The 23820-nt window shown below is 35.5% G+C and overlaps 2 protein-coding genes across 9 annotated transcripts; both read left to right on the forward strand.

Moving 5' to 3' along the window:
• Positions 1–546: 546 nt before the first annotated feature.
• LOC127807618 (floral homeotic protein DEFICIENS) lies at positions 547–3119 on the forward strand. The gene is made up of 7 exons (XM_052345621.1): positions 547–877; positions 1021–1087; positions 1283–1344; positions 1454–1553; positions 2476–2517; positions 2611–2655; positions 2760–3119. The coding sequence occupies exons 1-7, from the start codon at positions 690–692 to the stop codon at positions 2970–2972; spliced, it is 717 nt and encodes a 238-aa protein (XP_052201581.1). The 5' UTR covers positions 547–689; the 3' UTR covers positions 2973–3119.
• An 824-nt stretch (positions 3120–3943) lies between these two features.
• Positions 3944–23554, forward strand: LOC127807619 (uncharacterized). Of its 8 annotated transcripts, XR_008024760.1 has the most exons (10): positions 3945–4139; positions 6223–8304; positions 8438–8492; positions 10011–10159; positions 13333–13419; positions 21051–21179; positions 22587–22726; positions 22802–22867; positions 22950–23030; positions 23235–23554. XR_008024760.1 is itself a non-coding variant. In XM_052345625.1 (8 exons), exons 1-8 carry the CDS (start codon positions 4071–4073, stop codon positions 22671–22673), a joined length of 2391 nt encoding a protein of 796 aa, XP_052201585.1. In that variant the 5' UTR covers positions 3949–4070; the 3' UTR covers positions 22674–22883. The 8 variants fall into 8 exon arrangements, 4 of the variants coding, with proteins under 4 accessions (XP_052201583.1, XP_052201584.1, XP_052201582.1 ...); XR_008024759.1 differs by having other exon boundaries at positions 22587–22867; XR_008024761.1 differs by lacking the exon at positions 22802–22867.
• Positions 23555–23820: the final 266 nt, after the last annotated feature.

Raw genomic sequence — 23820 nt, forward strand, 5'->3', positions numbered from 1 at the left:
ATAATATTTTAATTTTTTCCTTAATTTTTTTAATTTTAATTTTTTACGTAAAATCTTTATATTGATTTGTATGTTTAATAGTTTAATCATGATATGTTGGTGTTTAGATGCAATCAATTGTGAACTTGATGAATTTGAAAATAAAATAATTTATTTGATTATTTAAAAAATAAAAGAATCAATATAATTTTGTGACACTCATAATTAATATGTTAAATATTTATATTAATTAATATAATATAAAATATAACACAGTAAGAAATGAATGTCAAAATTAATATTTTTTTCAATAATTTTATTTCTTTCTAAAATTATGGATGGACTTTTGTACAAGGCATTGAGCTCCAGGCCGTGTATCACGTTCCGTCATCAGCCGTTAGACCCGTCACTGTTACAGCCAAACGAAGCGGGAGGGAAAACGAACGGAGGGCGGCAAGACGTAACGAAAACCGTGGCGTTGATTGACGGAGTTAGGACGGAAAGCGGGAAGGTGGGGCCCGCCGAACGAAGTTCCTCCGATGGATAAGTGACTGATTCGTGAACGCTTTACGAACCACTGTACGCCTTTCACCGATTTGGCAATTCTTTCCATTTCCGGCAACCCCTTCATCTTCTTCCTCTCTTTAATCCATCCCACCGCCCTGCCTTCTTCATTAAACCCATCTCGAGATCCAGATTGCGAGAAGAGCATGGCGAGGGGGAAGATCCAGATCAAGAGGATCGAGAACTCGACCAACCGGCAGGTCACCTACTCGAAGCGCCGGAATGGGTTGTTCAAGAAGGCCAACGAACTCACCGTTCTTTGCGACGCCAGGGTCTCCATTATCATGGTCTCCAGCACCGGCAAGATCCATGAGTACATCAGCCCCACCGCTACGTGCGTAAATCTCTCTCTCTCTCTCTCTCTCTCTCTCTCTCCATATATATATATATATATCTTTTTCCTAGGGTTTTGATTTCTCGACTGAAACCCGTGTTTGCCCAAACCCGTGTTTGCCCTTGGTTTCTGAACGAACACAGAACGAAGCAGCTGTTCGATCAGTACCAGAAGACCTTGAACACCGATCTTTGGAGCTCTCACTACGAGGTTAACTCTTGCTAGATTTATGTCTGCATATACATTAGACTCATTAGTTGCTTACATATATTTGAGAGAAAGATGGTGTTTTGAATGATTATAACCGTTTTAAATTTGAATTGGGTTTATTTTGAGTTTAACTCTCGATTGTTTTGTATTGTTTCGAATGAATCTCGTGTTTCTTCTGACAACATTGTGGTGCAGAGAATGCAAGAGAACTTGAAGAAGCTGAAGGAAGTGAACAGGAATCTGCGAAGGCAGATCAGGCAATAAGAACCAGTTCTTATTCTGATTTTTGTTTTTTGATTTTTTGTGGGTTTTATAATTAATTGGTTCGGCGTTGATGGATTTGCTTTGGGAATGGTTAATTTGCAGGCAGAGAATGGGGGAGAGTTTGAATGATCTGAACTTCAACGAAATGCATGGCCTCGAGGAAGACATTGAGAGTTCCTTGAAGGTCATTCGTGAGCGAAAGGTTGAGTTTTCTTCTCAAACATACACATGTACATTATATGTATATATATATATATATATATGAGATTTGGAAAGTTTTGAGTTTTTTTCAATTTGGACGCTCACTTGTAACATTTTTTATGACATTCATGAATTTCTTTTATATATGTGGCTTCAAATATCCTTCATTGTACAAAACTTTCTGGTTTAAGAATGTTGTTTAATTAGCGGAGAGGAGAGGGAAGAAGTAATGTTTTTTTTGCTATATAAACAAACACTGAACACCAGAACTTTTATTTTTGTCCCTATAGTTCTACATTTTTTCATGTGTCTATTTCAACTTTTTTTGTTTCAATTATATATACTCTGAATAATAATATAGTTTTGAGTAATTTAACCTATCTACTTTGACATTTTTTTTTGGTATGATAACTTAAATTTTTTGTTATTTTAATTACATACATAGATCATGCATTTTCGAGTCAATTACGTACTTCCAAAATGCAATTGAAGCAATGAAAATGCAACTAGACCATGCATTGGTGATATATACAATTAACTAAAAAATGTATGATTCAAGAGTATCGAAATAACAAAAAATTTAAATTGACACATAAAAAAGAAGTCAAAATACAAGGAATTTGATTACTCAAAAATATATTATTCAGGGGTGTAATCAAAATAATAAAAAATTTAAATTATCACATAAAAAGTGTGAAAGTATAGAAGTTAAATTATTGGTTTCACGTATAATTTTTAGTCAATTAATAACTTATACAATTCATGATATGTCCAACGTAACACTGCCACATTAGAATAATGGATTAATATATTTCTAGCTTGTATTTGTTTAATCTTGAGCTCTCTCATATTGATGCATTTATCTGATGGTTGATTAATTAATTAATTACTTGCTAACAACTGGGTGTTTCGCTAAATTACAGTACAAGGTGATTGGTAACCAGATTGAAACTTACAAGAAAAAGGTTAGTCATTTGGCATTAATTATATGCATACTTGTCTCTAATTTCTTTGATTATTCCTAATTGCGCATCTGCTTTCTTGGAATACTATTACAGATGAGAAATGTGGAGGAAATAAACAGAAATCTAATGCATGAATTTGTAAGAATACATCCATATCATACTTAATTGATCAAACCTTCCTTTCACAGTTTCCTTTATGTTCCTGTAAAGAATTGTATTGATCCTCTTGGTTATTTATATAGGGTGCAAGAGAGGATGATCCACATTATGGACTAATCGATAATGGGGTCGATTACGAACATGCTCTTGGATTCTTGAATGGTGGCCCTCGCATGCTCGCCTTGCGCCTCCAGCCTCACCACCACACCCTTCATTCGGGGATAGGATCTCATCTCACGATGGGATCCCATCTCACGACAGATTCTCATCTTACAACGCATGCATTACTTGAGTAGTTGTTAGATAGGTCATCATTTAACTAGTTGGAGACTTAAACATGACTTTGTGATAAGTAATCAAACTGGTACTACTTTTCTCAAGCAAAATGTGTCTCGTTCATGCTTATATGTCAAGTTATCTTTATGAATTTATTACTTATCGTCCTTATTTGTATCTTAGCAAGAACATACTTAATTACTAGTTATTATCCCTATTTGGAGGCATGTCAAATTGCATTAAGATTGTATTTTTATTCTCTTAATTTTGTTGCTTACAAAATTGCAATCTTCATCATTTGTATTAAAATTTTGATTTTATTAGGATTTAAGGGACCTAAATCAGATATCGAGATTTATCTCAACATGAACAATACATATTTGGTTGATGACTTCAATAAATAAGTTATTGATAGTGATTAGTTGGACATAATTAATCGTTCATTATCAAATTATTAATTATTCTTAATAAGTAATAGTATCAAATTATAAGGGTTTTAATTAAATATTTAATCTTACTTTAAATATTTTTAAGAATGTTATTTGAAAAAAAATAAAATAAAGACTATGAATTCATAGAAATAATAAGGAAAAAAATTAAATTACTCTAAAAGTGCAAATACACTTGAACGTGATGTATATTAATATAAATTTTAAAATTATTTAATTATAGCATTTAAAATTATTTTAACATCGAATAATTTTATGATTTATATTAATATAAGTTACGACAATTTTTATTATAAAATTTAATGGAAAATAAAAAATAAAGTAAATTTAACAAAAATTAAATGTATAATAATTATAATAACCCAAAAAAAAAAAATATAATTACCAACTTACTACACAAGCTGCAAAATTATTATCCATTATTATTGCCTGCGGACCAAGTTTGTTCTCGCCGTGACACGTGGCCTGTCTTGGGCTCAGTTTCACGGAACGTCCGTGAAGTTGCCGGTGAGCGGTGTCCACGTTTCGAAACGCTCTCTGGTTTTCCGCCAAGTATGCAAACCTAGGTTTTCTCTCTCTCTTCCGACCCCACTGCACAGAGAAAAAGCAACAATCGAGAGAGAGAGAGAGAGAGAGGGGGGGGGGGGGGGGGTTCGAGTTGGTGGAGCCATGGGTGCTCTTGCTCCCGCCTTTCAGTGGGTTCCAGAGGACGACCTCTTGCTAAAGAACGCCGTGGAGGTAACCCCAACCTCTGTAGCGTCTAATCTGTTTCCTTTCTCGATGATTTTGCTTAATGGGCTGTGGATTTTGCTTTCAATTTGAAGTGGGAAATGGATTTTGGTTTACTCTGTTATTTCTAACTGGAATGGCCTGTGATTGAATTCTTGCGCTGGAGAAATATTGGAAGATAATTTTGTAGTTTAATGCGTTTAACTTGGCTTGTTAATGTTAGTGTTTCTTGACTTGAAATCTTTAAAGCTTCTGATTTTTCAGTTGCATGAAGGATTCTGAGCTTTGGTCTGGTGAGTGCGAATGTACATGTAGTGGGCGTGGCAGCTGTTTGCTTAGTATGATGAAATTTATTTTATGTGCAGAATTATGGTGATTTAGTTGATTACATGTTGGGCTCTTTCTGAAATTGGGGTTTTGGAACTTTTGTTGTACTATCCATGGTCAAGAAAATTTCCTGACTCATTTGTCATTACCGGATTATACGTATGGTGGTTTTAGGAAAATGGAAGCTTCACCTCTCTATGCCTTCCAGTTTTAAAGTTCTTTTAAACCACATTGTCATCAATTTTTGCTTTCATTATTTTGAAAATTTTCATTTATAAGCTCATCCTTAATGTCGTATTTGTTAATCTGGTTCCATACTGGCTGTTATAAACTGGCGAGCATGCTTTTCGTGTTGTTGACTTCTACAATTTCAAATTGTCGTGAAAACTTATCTGTATCAACTACTGTTTTCATTTATGGGGTTCTGTTTAATGTCATAATTGTTCTTAGACCAAATGGTTTGCACCACCTTCAATTTTATTCCTGCCAAATGACAAGACTATTCCAACTTACCTAGATGATTCCAACATATTTTGGTCATCCGGGCCTAAAACTAGGCATTTTCGTAATTATATTTTATATTAATTAATTTGGGCGTGCCTACTAAGATGCACAAAACAGACAACTGTTTCTCCATTCCATTTTGTGACAATTATAGTTGCATGGTTGGTATAGATTGTGAATGAGGATGAGAATTTAGACAGCTACCACATCATGATTTCAACTGCCAAGATCATATAACCAGCTCAGTGAAGGCCAGTGAAAGAATAGCTTAAAAGTCTTTAAATAGTTGTGCATTGACGCTGAAGCCCACCTCTTAAAATGTAAATGCATGGCCTATCACATACAGTAAGATGCTAATCACATGGAACTTGAAAAGAATTATGTTTTGGCTCTTATACTGGCCATGTTTGAAGAGATAACTGGGCTGTTATCCTTTGCACATTTGTGAGATAAAGAGCAAAAAGAAATGGAGGTTTATGGCTTTGTTCTGGTCGCCCCTTTACTTTTTTCTTTATCCAATAAATAAACCATGCATGCTCTCTCTCTCTCTCACTCCATATGCCAAAAAAAAAAAAAAATGTAGATTGGGTAAAATTTTAGACAATTAAAATAGAGTAAAACAACAATGGTTCATGCTTGCATATGAAGGTACTGGTGTACATATATATTGATTGCAACAATGGTATGTTGGCTGGTTCTGGATCAACAACTATTGTCAATGTTTGTTTTGGAGTATGTATTTGAACATGTAGCATATCTTTGCCAATCAAATTGATGTGGTTGGAGCTATAGTTCAATAGAAGCATAAACTATATGTTCCTTGGAGGCCAATATTTTACTAGTGGGCCTTTGCTTCAAGCAAGGGTGTGAACTCTTACAAAAAGTGTGACAATGAGGGTTTAGCAATGGACTCCTAGACTTGTTAAGGAAATCACTGAGGTAAACACCTAAGGGTTTATGCCTCCCTTTACATTTGGTCTGTATGTACCATATCTGAGAGAGTGTGAGGGAGAAGAAACTCTCTAGGAATCTAAGGCTAGTTATTAAAAACTCTGAATTCATGTGGGAGGATGCCCATCAGCAATTATTCCTGATGTAAAAGTCTTAGTAGTACATATGGTTCTCAGTTAGCACCTCTCCTTTGAATGATTGCTATCAAACTGTGCTTACTGAACACAGTTGCCGTGGGTGTTTAAAGCTTCATCATTTATTGAAAATTCTCATTGGAATTTCTTTATCTCTTCTAATCTTCTGTTTCTAGGGTGGTGCTTCCCTTGAATCACTTGCCAAAGGTTCCGTACAATTTTCTCAGAGTTTTTCTGTTCAGGACCTACAGACTCGCTGGCACACTCTTCTCTATGATCCAGTTGTTTCTGAAGAAGCATCTGCTCATATGAATGAGATTGAGAACTCTGCTTCATGTCTTCTATCAAAACCCAATAGACCTGAAAACTCAAGGGAAAACAAATGTGTTTCTGGGAAGAGAAAAGTTGAAAGTGTTCGTAATTGTTACTACTCCCTGCGTAAAAGAATTTGCAATGAGCCATTTCACTCCATGGATCAGAATTCTCTTGTTGGGGCTGGTCATAATAGTTGTTTTGGAAATGGAGATGAAGTTTCTTCTGCTTGTTGCATGTGTGGAGGCCCAAGACAGCTGGACTCAAACTTTGACATGACATGCCATGCATTCCCAGAAATTGGAACAGATACTGTTACTTCACATGCATTTGATCCAGGATTCCTCAATCAAGTTGAACAAGATATTCACTTTGCAGAGAACATTGCAGATAAACAAATGCCTCATACTTTACAAGAGAATTTTGCTCTTGCTACTAGTTTTCCTGGTGTTCAGGAATTGAATCAACCCAAAGAAGCTCCAGTTGTTAACCTCTTTGAAGCCAATGATTTGGAACCCAAGCCCCCAGTTGCATCTGATCAAAGAATTGATAATAAAGAAGAGATTTTCCCTGGATTTGGAGACTGCCAGGTGACTAGCTCGCCAAATTCAGATTGTGGTGCTTCATTACACAATTTAGGGTATCCACCATACTCGATTCCAATCTGGAGAATGGTTGAGGGTCTTCCGGCTTCTACTACTACTGATGTTCCCTTGAATGCGAATGAACTGGATGCTGTAGATGTGTACACATTTATTCAAGATGGTAATATGGGAACCGCAAGTACCTCAAGATGTGATGTTATCCACTTAAATTCCAAGCAGAAAGGCCAAATGCCTTGTGATAACCCAAAGAATTTATCTCCCAGCCCAACTGATTATTTAAGAGAGCTGTCCAATACACTTTTGAATTTTACAAGTGAGGATGAACTTATTTTCACGAATGCTGATGGAAAAGATGGAATTGGTAGATCATATATAGATGGCTTCCGCTCACTTTTGTTGGATTTTCCTAATGGAGACATCCCTAATATTGCTGCAACTGAAGCAGCTGGTGTTCTGGATAATTATCTTACAGTTTCTGGTGGTGAGCATCATGGAGAATCAGATGGCAAGGGGCTGTCTCAGCATGGTGATGCACATGCAGTTTGCAATTCAGAGTCTCTAATGCTAGCATGCCCAGCTGCGAACTCTCAAATCGCTGGAGTGCATGATGGAGTAATTTGCTGCACATTGAACACTGAAGACACAGAAATTCCAAGCAATGATGATGTTTTCCCATCCAATCAAATGTTCTTGTCATCGTCTCTTTTGTCTGTTACACAATTGAAATTTAATCAAGGTAATGATCCAACATTGTCATTTGTGAAGGACTTCTCAGATAATCAGAAATCTAATGTGGATCAACTCATCCAGATGAAGATAGAACAGAAAAACCCTGAACACTCTCATTTGTATATGAGAGGACCAAATTTAACATACGAAACTGGTTCAAGTCATCTAGTTGGCGATCCTGATGTTAAATTTGAGTTGCCTAGCAATGACTGCATGCATTTGGCATTTAAGATTGCAAGTAATGCTTCTCAAGGCCCTTGTAAAATTATTGCAGGAAATGAGAGTACAACTGCTCTCCTGGCTGCAACTATAAAGCCTCAGACTACTGAACTTGAACAGGCAAAGCATCTGAGTTCTATTACTGATTCTTATCTAAATAAGCAAGGTCCTAGTTTTGATGGTCTTATGAAATACGCTCATGGAAATGCTATAAGCAGTAAAGAGGAAGCAGGTGCTCCAGCTAAAATTCAAAATCAGAAAGCATATGCAGAATTGAGCTCTGTAGAGATGACTGTTTTGGAACTGGCTTCAAACCAATCACCAGAAAATCAGGAAGAACTTCCTTCAGAGAGTGATTATGATGTACCACATTTTTCCGATGTTGAAGCAATGGTAGAAATTTGAAATTACCCATTTAGCACTAATTATTTTAATTCTTTGATTAAGTTGTCATAGCTTTCTGTGTTTTCTTTTCTTGCTAGTTCAGAGACATAGCTTTCTGTCTTTTCATGATGTTTACTTGTAGATACCGGATATACACTTGAGTCCAGATGACCAAGACTTATACTCCAACAAGCAAGGTAATTTGTAATTTCTAGTACATCTTTGATTGATTGCACATATTATTGTTCAGTAATAGCTTTTGTGGGAGGTTGATAATCATTTGGAACTTTTGTGATTTTTTCAATGCTTCGTTCTGTTTGTAATTGTGTATATGATGAAGTTAATTTTAATTTTATTGCTGTTAGTTAGGACATTCATGGAAACTAACCTCGAATTTTCAATAATGATTGGGAATGGCAATGGAGAGGTTTTGGATAGGGGACCCCTTTCCTGTCCCCATCCTCATCTCCATTGGGGATTTTATTTAACTCCTCATTCCCATGCCCGGTAAATTTCATACCAAAAAATAGGTAAAAATTTATTTTTCATAGTATAATTATTTTTTCCTAATAATTTTTTTATTACCTTCTTAATTTTGCTCATTTATTATGAGGAAGATAAAACAATAAAACAAATATATTGAAAATTTATAATTTTTTCACAATTCTTACAAAACAACATAACCAATAAGTTGTGTGCTCATTTGTCCTTTGAATTTGAGGTGTCTAATATCCAGTGATTTACTTGTTTGAAAAGAAAATTTGCTCATTCCCTTTCCTTTTTCCTACGTCCATAATTTCTTAAAATATGTTGTGTGATTTATTTGGAGTATTCTGCAGCTGATATTTGTATCTTGAGGAGTATCCACAATCTAATTTTTATGAATGTTAATGATGAAAATCACTGCTGGCATTCTTGCTCCTGTGACATGCTTTTCTTGTAAAGGGAAAATTTTATTAATTCAAATATATTTAGGTTAGGGACCATGTTAATCTCCCCAATTGGGTTTTTGAATTTGGCCCCCAAACCCGCCCCTATGGGGATTTTTTAATACCCAAATGCACCTTGTATGGGTCTGGTTTAGTGGATACCTACTGGGGCAGGTCCCCATTGCCATCCCTCATAATGATGAGTGTTTTTGTTAGATATTGGTAATCTATATTTGAAAACTTGGTGGGAGACCGTCGACTGTGACATCTTATATACTGGCCTTATATAGTGGATATGGCCATAGATAGAGTTGGATGGAGATCTGAAGAATTTACGTAGGCGCCTAGGCGGCCCACCTTGTAGGATTGGGGCTTGTGCTGTTGTTGTTCTGTTGTTGTATTGGTGATCTATATTTATTTCAAATCATATATAATGTGGAATTATGCTATCACATAACTAGGATGAACTTTGTAGATTGTTGTATTGGTTGTATTGTGCATAATACCAAAGTCTGTGCTACTACATAGATTTGTGGCTCTTTTTCTGTTTGTGCATTTGTGGAAACTTGATATTACTATATCCACAATGGGATCCAAATTATTGAGTTTTGGTTACCGATGTGGGAAAGTAGGCAATGGTCTACTCCTTCCCTCTTTCTTTTATACCTTTTACACTCTGGTTACATTTTCTATGCCTAAATAGAAGCCTTTTTTTTTTTTTTTTTAATTATGTGTGAAACACTTTCATTGCTTCTTTGTCTGTTACTTATAATCTTTTATCTGCAGTCTCAAAATATCAGGATGAGGACAGTCAAAGGGCAATTGTAAGGCTGGAGCAGGCTGCTTGTTCTTTCATGCAGAGAGCCATTGCATCTCGGGGAGCATTGGCTGTGTTGTATGGACGTCGTTCAAAGTTCTACATTAAGAAATCTGAGGTAACTTTGGAAAATTATTAGATTTCACTTAGAATAATCTGCAATCCTGAGCTCATCATCATCTCAACATAATGCTGTTGCAGCATTCTGTGAGTGCCGTGTAGCTCATGAGATGAACATATGTTTTCAAATTGATGTATCATTGTTGAAATGATATATATAAATTTAAGTTTAATGGAAATTTTTACAGAAGCTTGGGACTTGTTATAATTGTCAGAACTTAACCAGTTCTTTACTTGCTTAGACCTCATAAAGCTCTCTAAGTTTCACTTCCTCCTACCACCCTTGCTTGTTAAATTTGGCAAGCCACAAGACAAGATGTCAGGAAAATGAAATAGTCAATAACTTTCTTGATATTGAATCTTTAACATCTGAACAGATAATGCATAAGAAATGATTGCAAGATACTGATTTGACCTCCAAAAACTCAACATAGACTATTAATTTGGATCATCCTTAGAACTGTTTTGTAAAGAAATGTTGCTTGGCAAAAGAAGGAAATTTGCATCTTGAAGCTGTTGTTGCCTTTGAACTTTTCTTTCCTCATGCCACTGTCTGCCTACATTTTGAATGATATAACAACAACCTCAATCCCACTAGATGAGATCGGTTACATGAAATCTAGATCTCCAATCATATCTATCCATGGCCATATTCTCTATAAAGCCCTTAAATCCTGTGTCATGTCTAAGGGTTTCCTACCAAGTTTTTTTTGGTTTTCCTCTCTTTTGCTACAAATTTCCTCAATTTCATCCACTTGCTTCATCGTTGCTTCTATCGATCTTCTTCATGTTGCAGCTATTCTCATATTTTGCATATTTTGGTGCTTAATTGAACAACATTCTAAGCCATACAATAAAGATTTGAAGGAATTTAAAGGAATTTTATGATTGCATTAAATGCTGATGCACATCTCCACTTTAGCCATCCCGCCTTTATTCTCTGAGTAACATCCTCCATAATCTCTCCTTTTTGGACAATTTATCTTTCCTTTTTTTGGGGGGGCGGGGGGGGAGATTGGTGGGTTAACTTGATCTCCATGTTCCAAAATGATGTCATCCACATTTATATTTTTACTCAAACATGCCATGTACTTAGTTTTTGACCTACTTACCTTTTAAATAATATGACGTGTATATAAATTTTAAACTTTAAAGGAACAATGGTGTCAATATTGGGCAATTGGTTGGCTCTAAAATGCATGGGATGATTATTTTACTAAAGAAAAAGAACAAATAAAAAGTGTTTAATACTTTATTTTTTGTTTTTCTTTTTGTTGTTTGTGAAAACTTGTCAACCATTACTCTTCGGTTGCGCACTAGGTAAATTCACTGAGCATGCACAATAAGTGGCGGTCCGAGAAAATTAATTCAGTGGGGGCAAAAATATACTAATAAAATGTTGACAAAAACAATACAAATATGTACTATTCCTTTACAATATCTCATGAGTCTATTTTTTCATTTTCAATTTCTTTCCAAGGAAAAACATGATTCTTTAGGTTGACAAGGTCCCTTTTGCCAATAATACCTTCAACTCTCTTGATATCATTTGGATCAAATTCATAAACACCTTTTCTTTTACCTGGATCAGAAGGGAGTTCATCTAGATTTATTTCCGTATGAGTACGAACATGTTGAGAGGGTTAGAAGGAGAATTTTGACTTAATGATATTGATCCTCTATTTTTTTCCTTTTGAAGTATTTTTGCATGACTGGTTACAAATAAATTTCTATCAAAAAAAAAAATTCCTCAGCATATGTAATTGAAATAACTAAGCATTTGATAAAAATGTCTCAATATAAAAAAATGGTTTACATCCCAAAGTAACTTTTTTTTCCAGCAAGTAAACTAACGCGTATTTCAGTAAGTTTAAGATTCTCGAGTCTCAATTGAAACAAGTGACATAAATATATACAACTAAAGGAATAAACATCTAAAATTTGTTTGAAGACTAAAGGATAAAATTTTACTTTATAAAGTGACAATTTTAATGATAAATCGGTGAAGATTCAAAGAGATGTAACCACAGTTAACCAGTTAGATGAGCTATTTTTCGTTAGAAGAAGTAGCTTTAGTCTCAAAGCTCTGACTTGGTGAGAACTGAGATTCTGAGAACTAAAGAAATAACAGTAGGATTTGGAGAAAAGTAGTAGCAACCAACCTCTACCGACTTGAAACTTTGTTACCCAATTTGTGTATTATATTTTCACTGGAGAGAGAAACAACTAACAAGCAGTGCATCTCCTGCTCTTCTTACATATATTAGTATTAGGGTTCAACTTGTTAAGTTATTATCTTATATTTAATAAATTATACAAAAGTTAAAGATTAATTTTAGCTTAAAATATTTTAGTATGACTTGGCCAAGTTGGGCTTTCAATAGCCCTTTGCAATTTGTCCAGTGGATGGGATTGGACCTTTAACGGCATTGGTCAGTGGGGGCAGCCAAGTGGTACTCCCTTCATCTGTTTGGCTTACCGATTAACAAAAGTAATATCTAATGTTAGATTCAAATGTTAAGTGGGCGCAGCTGACCCCACTTGGCCTAAGTTGGTCTGCCCTTGCGCCCAATAGCCTACCACGGGGACCAAGTAAGCACACAAAATTTGTATGCAGGCTTGCCTCTCGAGAGATTTGAAGCCTGGTGGCAGAGGAGGTCACTATAGCTAGTACCACCAGGTCAAAAAAAAAAAAAAAAGAGTTTCACTTGACTGTTATTTCACATGGTTTTGAATTCTTTTCTTGATAAACATTTCTAGTTTTTGATTCTTTTTCCTCTAGTGGGTGATGGTCTAGGTTGGTAGCAGCAGAAAGAAAATTTAAGTTGTCTCAGGTTTAAGCTTCTCTCTAGCCTAAAAGAATGAGGATAAAAGCTCATTCTAGTTGCTGATGAGGATATAAAATGAAATGGGCGGCTTATTGAAATTTTTAGTGATACTCCACTTGTTTTTCTTGTTATGCATTGTGCAAAAATTTTGGCAAATAAAGTTTCTTGAGTTAAATTGTTTAATTTACTTAATTAGTTCTGGCACGAAGAAAGCAAAATGTTTAAGCACAGCTATAATCAGGTGTCATACTGACTCATACACCCTTAGCCATGCTATCATAGAGCAAGAGTTTTGTGTTTATCATTCTTTGATCCTAAGTTCAATATTCTTTTGAATTCTTAGGTTTTACTTGGGAGAGCAACCGAAGATATTGATGTTGACATAGACTTGGGAAGAGAGGGGAATGCTAATAAAATTTCCAGAAGGCAGGTATGGTTTGCTTGACTGCCTTCAACTACATTTTATACATGCTTGTTGGCACTAACATTGGTGTGTTGTTTCCTTCTGAATTTATGATAAATAGATTTAATTTAGTTCCATTTATCTCCTTTTATTTTATGCCGAGAAATTTCTGTTTAAATTCATATTGAATTTAAGAACAATCATTTTATTCAATGATATTAAGACTAGCTGATGCTGGGAAAACTAGGAGCAACTCACATGTTCCAACTGAAACTGATTATGCTAAGATCAAGTCCTTCCCACATGAGTTTTTACAGTCCATAAACGAAGTTGCCACAAGGGCATGGCTGGTTTATAGATCCTTGTAAGTGGTTATCCAAATGAAAAGTAATGTGTCAAACATTATGGTTGAAGCTTATGATGTTTTTATCCAGTTGATCGGTTTTATTGAAATTGAGTTTAAGTGATTATGTTCTTGCTTTTGTTAACTAAAACTCTTTCAATTGTTACCAAGTGAAAAAAAAAAAGAAGGAAAACTCTGTCAATTGTTATGGAACTAGCAAGCCTAGTTAAAATTTTCTTAAGGAAGTTAAATTTGATTGTAAATCCAATGAAAAATGAGTTGCTTCTTTTGATTCACTTTCAAATACTAGTTTTGACAACTTGAAGTATGGAAATCTGGTTTGGTTCTTTGTCAAAATGGGATTTCCTTATTTTCCCTTTTCATTGCACTACTTGCAGTTACTGGCTGGTGGAATAGTAAGTTAGTAGTGTTTTAACTGTCTTCTTCTGATCTTTTCCTAGGAGGTTGTGGCTTTATTTGTTCATGTGACATTTATTCAACATACCACTTTTTAGGAATTTTTAATTAATTTACCATAATTAAAAAAATATTAAAATACTACCATTCCAAAAAATATTTACCGAAATACTGCAATTCTTGCTACCTCACACGACAGGCTAGAAAGATGCCAGTGTGGATGGAGGAGATAATGAACCAATTGTCACATGAGCGGTTCTATGTCCAAAACTTAGGTGATTGTTAAAAAAATATTCTAGGATCTTAAAGATTGTGGAAGAATGAGCTTCCACATAGAACTGATTCCACTTACGGTGCAATTGCTGTTTGTGTGAATTCCAGGAAAGAATATACATGTCATAAATCCTGACAAATGAACTGCTCATATATCTAAACATGAAAGAGAAATTTTACTACTGTGGGTTTGACAGAGTAATAGCATAGGCAAGAGATAAAGCTCACAGAATGGCAAGTCCTACCATAGCCAAATGGTGCCATATGGCTAATGCACGCCCCCTTGTGACAAACAGTCTCTCTCTTTTTTTTTTTTTTTCAAATAATTGGGTCTAACTTAATTGAACCATACATGATAACAGGTACATGTTCTTCGGTGTAGATGTAGCATCTGCCTCCATAAACTGTAAATGTATATACAAGGGTTCAATGGAAATATTGAAATGTAGTCATGGAAAAACCATAAGAAACTTTGGGGCCTGTTCAGTTGTAGAAAACATTTTTTAATTTTTCAACTCCAATTTTCTATTGAATGATTGAATCTCCAATTAGAAAACTGAAAACTCAATTTTCTAGTTCTACTTCATACTATGGATTGGAAAACATCAAAAAAGATGTTTTCTAAATTTTCTTCAAATGAATGCCCTATTGTTTTTTGGAACACAAAATGTTAGCGCATGTTTAATTGTAAAATTGGAGTTGAATATAAAATATTTTCCACAACCGAACAGGGCCTTATCGATTCTGCAAGAGTGTTGGGTGGACAACCACTAGCCATGAGAACAGATTGCTATGCACAAAAACTGTTGAAATAACCCGAAGGATGCCTTTTATATCAGAATGTACATGTAGAACTGATTCCACTTACTGTGAAAATGTGGCATACCACTTTCCCTCTTAGGCATGGTCTGAATGGAAGCTCATTTTTCCACAACCACAACTCTTTAAGATCTGAGAAATTTTTTAACAATCCTCCATGTTATTGTTTTGCCTGAGTAATAGTGTGCTGGAATTTTGGAAGAAATCAGGAAGGAATAGAGATTATCGGTGACAGTTAGTTTGTAGGATCTAGATGTAACTAATTGTAATTAATAAGGGTAGTTTAGACTTTATGTAAGTTGGTTATTTCCCTTAGGAAGTTCCGCCTCTCTAGTTTATAAATAGAAGGGTGCGGAGGCCAGATAGGATTATCAATCAGTTTTCATTCCATCCCTTGTTATTGAGTGCAGTGAGAAGCAAGGGAGGGAGTTGTGATAATATAGTTCTTGTAGTCTTCATTTAGAGGATTGTATTTGAGAGGCGAGTGAGGGATATTCTTGTACTAATTTCATACATTCATAGTGGATTGTTCTCTTCTTGGATTGCTGGATGTAGTGTCATATAAATGGCATGAACCAAGGTAAATCGCGTGTTCTGCTGTTTGGTTTGCATTTATATTCCTTTTTAATTCTATCTTTTTAATTGTTTACTTTCTGTTTTAATCGTGATTGGTTTTGGTGAGATTATTGAGTGATTCTTGTGTCATTTTAGCACTCGGTTACAACAATCTGGTATCAGAGCTTTAGGTTACTCAATCAAGAAACCCATAGAATCTTTAGAAACCTATAGAATACTTATTTACTATGGCTTTTGCGGCCTCTGCTGCCCGGTACGACATTGAAAAATTTGATGGCACTAACAATTTTGGACTTTGGAGGATTAAGATGAAAGCCTTGATGCGAAATTTAGGGTTGAAAGAAGCCTTAGAACCCCAAAAATCCTTCCCAGAAACCGCTACTAATGAGCAAGGGTTAGAAGCAAATAATCAAAGGCAAGAAATTTGTGAAAAAGCTTTCAAAACCCTAATCTTGAGTCTAGGAGACAAAGTTCTAAGAGAAGTGTCCAAAATGGAAACTACTGAGGATTTGTGGGCTAAATTAGAAAGCTTGTATATGACTAAGTCTCTTTCGAGTAGGTTGTATTTGAAAGCTAAGTTTTTTACTTTCAAAATGCAAGAAGGGCAAAAGCTTCAGAATCATATTGATGATTTTAACAAATTGTGTCTTGATTTGGAAAACTTAAGTATATCATATGAAGAGGAGGATAAAGCCCTAATTTTGTTGCATTCATTGCCTAAGTCATATGAGCATTTTGTTGACATTCTAAAGCATGGAAGAGATACCATATCTTTAGAAGATGTTATAGGCGCCCTTAATTCTAAAGAGTTACAATATAAAGTTGAATCAAAGAAAACTGCTGGAGATGCCCTTTCAACTAGGTATAGATCCAAAAAGAAAGACTCTAAGGCTAAAGGAAAGTCTAGATCTAAGTCTAGAAATGGCAAGAAAACTTTTAGATGTTTTCATTGCCATGAGGAAGGACATATAAAGAAAAATTGCCCTAAAAGAAAGCAGGATTTTTCAGATAAAGGTAAACTAGAATTCTCAAACTCAATTTGTGAGTTAGACTATGATAGTTAGGATGTTCTTGTGGTCTCAAGACATTCGGATGAAGTGGTATGGGTCTTAGATTCCGGGTGTTCTTTTCATATGTCACCTCACATAGAATGGTTCTTGAATTATAAAGACATGAGTGGGGGAAAGGTTTTACTCAGAAATAACCAAGAGTGTGGAATAAACGGGATTGGGGATATTAAGCTTAAGATGTTTGATGGGTCAGTTAGGATTTTGTCATCTGTAAGGTATGTCCCAAAACTTAAAAGGAATCTGATCTCCCTAGGAGAGCTAGTTAAGAACAGCTACAGTTGTAGTGGCTGTGGGGATATTCTCTAGGTAGCTAGAGGATCTCTTGTATGTATGAAAGCAGTCCTTAAAAATGGAATTTTTGTTGTGATAGCTTCCACAGTTTGTGGAGATGTAGCTATAGGGGAAGAAAATACCTACGAGGACACAAAGCTATGGCATTTTAGGATGGCTCATATGAGTATCCAGGGACTTAGAGAGCTAGTTAGCCAAGGAATCTTATGCTCCGGAAAGGTAACAGATTTAGATACATGTGAATCTTGCATCTATGGAAAATTTGTGAAAGTGAAATTCCCTAAGAAGGCACTTCATACCACTAAAGGCCTACTAGAATATGTCCATTCGAACTTATGGGGCCCTAGTCAAACTCCAACTCATGGTGGAGCTAGGTATTTTCTTTCTATTATAGATGACTACTCTAGAATGGTTTGGGTCTTTGTTTTAAAATCAAAAGATAATACCTTTGATGCATTCAAGACCTGGAAAACTATGATTGAAAATCAAAAGGGTGAAAAATTAAAGGTCATTAGGACTGATAATGGTTTAGAATTTTGTAACAAGGAATTCACCCAATTGTGTAATGAGAGTGGCATCTTAAGACACCTTATGCCCCGGGTAACCCCAAACAAAATGGCTTGGTCGAGCGCATGAACATGACCCTTCTTGAAAAGGTAAGATGTATGCTGTTTCATGCTAAGCTTCCAAAAACATTTTGGGGAGAAGCTGCCGTTATAACAACCTATTTAATAAATAGGTCACCCTTATCAGCGTTAGACTTTAAGACACGTTATGAAATGTGGTATAATCATAAGCCAAACCTAGATCACCTTAGGGTATTTGGGTGTATAGCTTATGCACATGTAAAACAAGGTAAATTAGAACCTAGGGCTAAGAAGTGTGTGTTTATTGGTTATCCATCAAGGGTTAAGGGGTATAAGTTGTGGAATTTAGAAAAAGAAATGCCTAGAACCATGATAAGTAGAGATGTAACCTTTGATGAAAATTCGTTTATCAATCTAGAAAAGAAAAATGAGGATAGGGAAGGGAGGGCTAAAGCTGTAAATTTTGAGCAGCAGTAACAGGATGATGTTACTGTATTCAATTCTCCCTTAGAACCTATCTAGGACCAGTCAAGTGCTGGTGAAGGATCCTCAAGCCAAGATAGTCTTGACAGATCTATAGAAATTAGGGATTCATCAAGTTATGATGAAGATCAGCACATGGACAATGCTGGTTCATCTAGTACAACAAGAGATTTAATTGGGGATAGGTATAATGTAGGCAGAGATAGGCAGAGAAGAATTAGTAGGCCTCCAGTGAGATATGGTTTTTCAGATCTAGTAACATATGCACTGTTAAGTGCAAAGGAGATAGCTGGAGAAGAACCTCAATCCTATGAAGAGGTCGTAAGTTCTAAGGAAGCTCAGAAATGGCAGGAAACCATGGAAGCTGGGATGAAATCCTTAAGAAATAATGAAACATGGGTGTTAGTGGATAGACCCCTGGGAAAAAGGATGATAGGCTGTAGGTGGTTATTTAAGGTAAAAGAAGGAGCTGGAGATCGCCTTAAACCTAGGTATAAAGCTAGGTTAGTAGCTAGGGGTTTTACCCAAGTAGCATGAATAGATTTTAATGAAGTGTTTTCACCAATTGTAAGGCACACTTCTATAAGAATTTTGCTAACTATGACAACTCATCTAGACCTTTACCTAGAGCAAATGGATGTTACCACCGCAATTCTCCATGGCGAATTAGAGGAAGAAATTCTAATGGATCAGCCTAGAGGGTTTGAAACTAGGGGCAAAGAAGACAAGGTTTGCTTGTTGAAGAAGTCCTTATATGGACTAAAACAGTCCCCTAGGCAATGGTACAAGAAATTCAATTCTTTTATGATAATTCAAGGGTTTATAAGGAGCTCTTTTGATTGTTGTGTCTATCTTAGGCATGTTTCCACTAAAATAGCAATTTACCTCTTGCTGTATGTAGATGACATGCTTATAGCAAGTCACTCATCAGCTGAAATCCAAAGTTTAAAATGAAAACTTAGGTCAGCTTTTGAAATAAAAGAGCTTGGTGAGGCTAAGAAAATTTTAGGAATGGAAATCCATGGAGATAGGCATAGTAAAACTCTTCAACTATCCCAAAAAGCCTACTTAGAGAAAATCATGAGAAAATTTCATATGTTGGATGCAAAAGTAGTAAATATACCATTTGCACAACATTTTAAACTGTCTCATGCCCAATCTCCAACTGATGAAAAGAACCTAAAAGAAATGAAGAGAATTCCCTACTCTAATGTTGTTGGCAGCCTTATGTATGCAATGGTGTGTTCTAGGCTGGATTTAGCCCATGCCATGAGTGTGATAAGTAGATTCATGGCAAATCCAGGGAAGGAACATTGGACAGCAGTGAAACGGGTATTTAGATATCTAAAGGGGTCAATGAATAAGGTTTTATTTTATGGTGGAGCTAATGACTTTGAAGAGCCAAACATTATAGGATATTCTGATGCAGATTATGCATCAAATTTGGATAGGAGAAGATCAACAACTGGTTATGTATTTCAATTGTGGAAATCTACAATTAGCTGGAAATCTAATCTTCAACTAGTTGTAGCATTATCAACCACAAAATCTGAATATATAGCTGTAACTGAGGCTTTTAAAGAATCTTTGTGGTTGAAAGGATTGATTAGTGAACTCCTAGGATATGATGTGAGGGTTATTTTAAAGTGTGATAGACAAAGTGCCATACATTTGGCTAAAAACCAAAGCCACCATGAAAGAACAAAACATATTGATATTAGATATCATTTTATAAGAGAATTCCTTGAGAAGAAGGAGATTGAGCCTATAAAAGTTGCTGGAAGTGATAATGCTTCTGACATTTTCACTAAGGCTGTTCCAATGTCCAAGTTACTTCATTGCTTAAGGTTGTTACAGTTTGATGTGTTTTGATTGATCTGTTTCAGGTTATTCATGAAGAGAGCAGAACAAGAATGATGAAGTTCTAGGTGAACTCAAGGCAAAATGGTGGAGATCTGTTATTGTTTTGCCTGAGTAATAGTGTGCTGGAATTCTGGAAGAAATCAGGAAGAAATAGAGATGATTGGTAACAGTTAGTTTGCAGGATCTAGATGTAACTAATTGTAATTAATAAGGGTAGTTTAGACTTTATGTAAGTTGGTTATTTCCCTTAGGAAGTTCCGCCTCTCTGGTTTATAAATAGAAGGGTCCAGAGGCCAGATAGGATTATCAATCAATTTTCATTCCATCCCTTGTGATCGAGTGCAGTGAGAAGTGAGAGAGAAAGCTGTGATAATATAGTTCTTGTAGTCTTCATTTAGAGGATTGTATTCGAGAGGCAAGAGGAGGCGAGTGAGGGATATTTTTGTACTGATTTCATATGTTCATAGTGGATTGTTCTCTTGGATTGTTGGATGTAGTGCCATGTAAATGGCATGAACCAAGGTAAATCGCGTGTTCTGCTGTTTGGTTTGCATTTTTTTCTTTTTCAATTCTATCTTTTTAATTGTTTACTTTCTGTTTTAATCGTGATTAGTTTCAGTGAGATTATTGAGTGATTCTTGGGTCATTTTAGCACTCGGTTACAACAGGACATGGAATTGCTTGTGTGTGACAAGCAATTCTGTGTTCAACTTAAAACCGCTTGCCACACAAGCGGTTTTTTATCTCCTACAGCCACGCTGGCCATCTTCCCTGCATGGCATGTGATGTGGCATGCCAAGAATTGTGGTATTTTTGGTAAATATTTTTGGAATGGTGGTATTTTAATAATTTTTTTAAAATTGTGGTGAATTAGTGAAAAAGATTCTCCTTTTAGCATCTATTAGGTACCCAACTGATAAGCATACCATTTTATAGGCAATTATAAAGCTGGACCAGAATGGATCTTTTCATCTGAATAACCTCGGAAAGAGTTCAATGTTCGTCAATGACAAGGAAATAGCCCCTAAACAGGGTGTAGGCCTTACCTCAAATTGTTTGATTGAGGTATGTTTTCATCTTGCCTGTTTTACACTGCAAAATTTGTTTAATCTGGTTGATTTGCTATATTTCTTGAATCTTAAGTACCACTTACATTTCTTTTTAGATAGTTTGCTTCTTTAATGATTGACTTTATGGGTTTTTGTTTCTTTTATGATCTCTTTAATACTTTGAAACCAATCTCCGAACTATGTGAAGCGGTCTTTTTGGTTGTCTTGGCGCTGGAAAAGGCTTGTCAATCTTCTTTCCCATGCCTGCTTTTCTTGTTCATTTAGTTGACTCTGCACCTAACTTCTTTACATCTACATGCTCACAAATCATATCGGGCACCTTTGTTATTTTAGCTTTGTTTCACAGGCAGAACATGAATTTTCCCTACTGCCTATAGCTCAGAAAAGAAACTTGATTTGTTATTGGTACAGTACCAGTATCGGACAGTTTTGGGGGGATTGTTTTGGATATATCACTATAATAAACTAGCAATATATTATAAAGAAATATGTATATTGTAATAAAAATTCCAATACTAAATGACATTATAGAATCATATTAAGTAAAGGAGCAATGATTTTGCCAGCAAAGAAACCATACTAACATGAATATGCGTTTAGGAATAGATAACAAAAATTCACTATTGTCAAGAGCATGTCTTAAAAAACAATTTAGCATAACAATGTAACAATATAACAATGCCTCCAAATCAGCATTAACAAAAATGAAAATGTAAATAAAAATAAAAATAAAAATGAAACGAGAGAAAAATTATTCAGCCACATTAATAATGTTAGGGTAACATACAACATGCACCCCTGAGGTTTGGCATAAACAGGCAGTACCTTAAACGTTTGAGAAATTACACCAACTCCCTACTATTCGAAAGTTGTATCAAATTGCCCCACGCTATTAGATTTACATTACATGGGATACTCCTGACATTTTATATACTCACAGTTTCTTAATGTCCACTTAACAGATAGGAGGTCAATGTAATTTCCAAAATGTGAGGGGTACATGCTATAATTTGGTGAAACCTCAGGGGTGTCAAGTGTAATTTACTCTGAATGTTATTTTCTTTTATATTTCTCTTTATTTATATATTTGTTTATTTTTGTATAATTCATGTAGTTAATCCCATCTGATGGAAAGTGTCATTGTTCTCTTTTCTATTACAAGTTGTGAGTTTCAAATATGGCTTTTCTGGTATAAACTAGCTTATGGGCATTTTAAAACCAACTCCTAACTAATATAAAAACAAAATACACCACTTGATACTATCGATTCTTTTGGATTTGTTTACATTAGACTAAAGTTTATATATACTTTAAAACTTATTTTATGAGCGCAGTAAATTAATTACCTGGAATTTGCTTTTTGCTCCTCCCCTTCTTAGCTGCTGCAATTTGGAATTTGCAGGTTAGAGGAATGCAGTTCATATTTGAAACAAGTCAAACTTGTGTGAAGCAATATATGGACAGATTCACCAAGGGAAGCCAAGCCTAGGACCATAAAGTTTAACTAATACCAAGTTTGATCTGGGAGGATGCTGTCAGAAGGTGCCTTTTTTCACTGCACTTTTTGGCTCCTTAGTAAGCTAATCTGTGGTATCTGTATGTATTTTACTCTTGTAGAAGCAAGATCAGAATCTTTTTCCTGCTGTTTGACACCTGAACCTCTTTCTCATGTTTATATATAAGGTATTTTCTTGTCCAATACTCAAAAATTGCATATAGAATCTATTCCTAACCATATAGACTGGATTGAAATGTGGATCTTCAGGGTATATGACAGGAGAATTTGCTATTGATCCCTTTTCTTTTTTCTGCTAAGTAAAATGGAGCAAAGGAGGGACCAATCGGGGTAAGTTTCTTCTAGGATGTGATCTGAGCAATTCTTAAATCTTTGTTAGGCCCGGGAAGAGCCAGATGAGTCATCTGACTCATGGCTGTACACATAACGTAACTACAACTTAGCGATACAAGTAGCTCGGGTGTTTTCCATACTCCATTTGGGTTTTGTAGAGCTATTGTTTCGAGTATCTTCACACTTTTCTGATGTTTTCAGGGTGGTGTTCTATAATCTGTGAATAAGCAGCCAAAAGCTTGTGTTAAGTTACTCATTCGGGTATTATGGTTACATGATGTGATACTAGTTCGTCTGTAATAATCGTGCTTGATAGCAATAGAAAGACTGTCGCTTGTAATTGAAGGTTATAGGCTCGAGTCGTAGAAATACCCTTTTTTGTGGAGTAAAAATAAGACCATGTACAAGAATGATCTTTCCACTACATTCACAAATCGGAGAGATTCATGTGCAGGTTCTCTCTCATACTTGGGAGTGAGTTATCACTTGTTTCCACCTTTTAAATACTAATATTAGCTTCTCAAAAATCTCTTTTTTTTTTCATAGTTAGTTAGCAGCATTTTGTCAAATAGATTCTTTTATAACGATCACTAAATCTAAGTTAATTCTCTATTTTACTCGTTATCTTCTTCACCAAAACATTAAATTAATGCAAACTTTCCAACGGGGGCCTTTCTTGTTTCTATGCCTGGGCCGGGCCCAATGATACTTCGTGGGCCCATCAAAATTCAATACAGCTTCAGCCCACGGCCGGCTCCAGGTTCGCCTTTTGTTGGCCCAAATTCTT

The sequence above is a fragment of the Diospyros lotus genome, chromosome 8, assembly GCF_014633365.1.
Source record: "Diospyros lotus cultivar Yz01 chromosome 8, ASM1463336v1, whole genome shotgun sequence".
NCBI lineage: Eukaryota > Viridiplantae > Streptophyta > Magnoliopsida > Ericales > Ebenaceae > Diospyros > Diospyros lotus.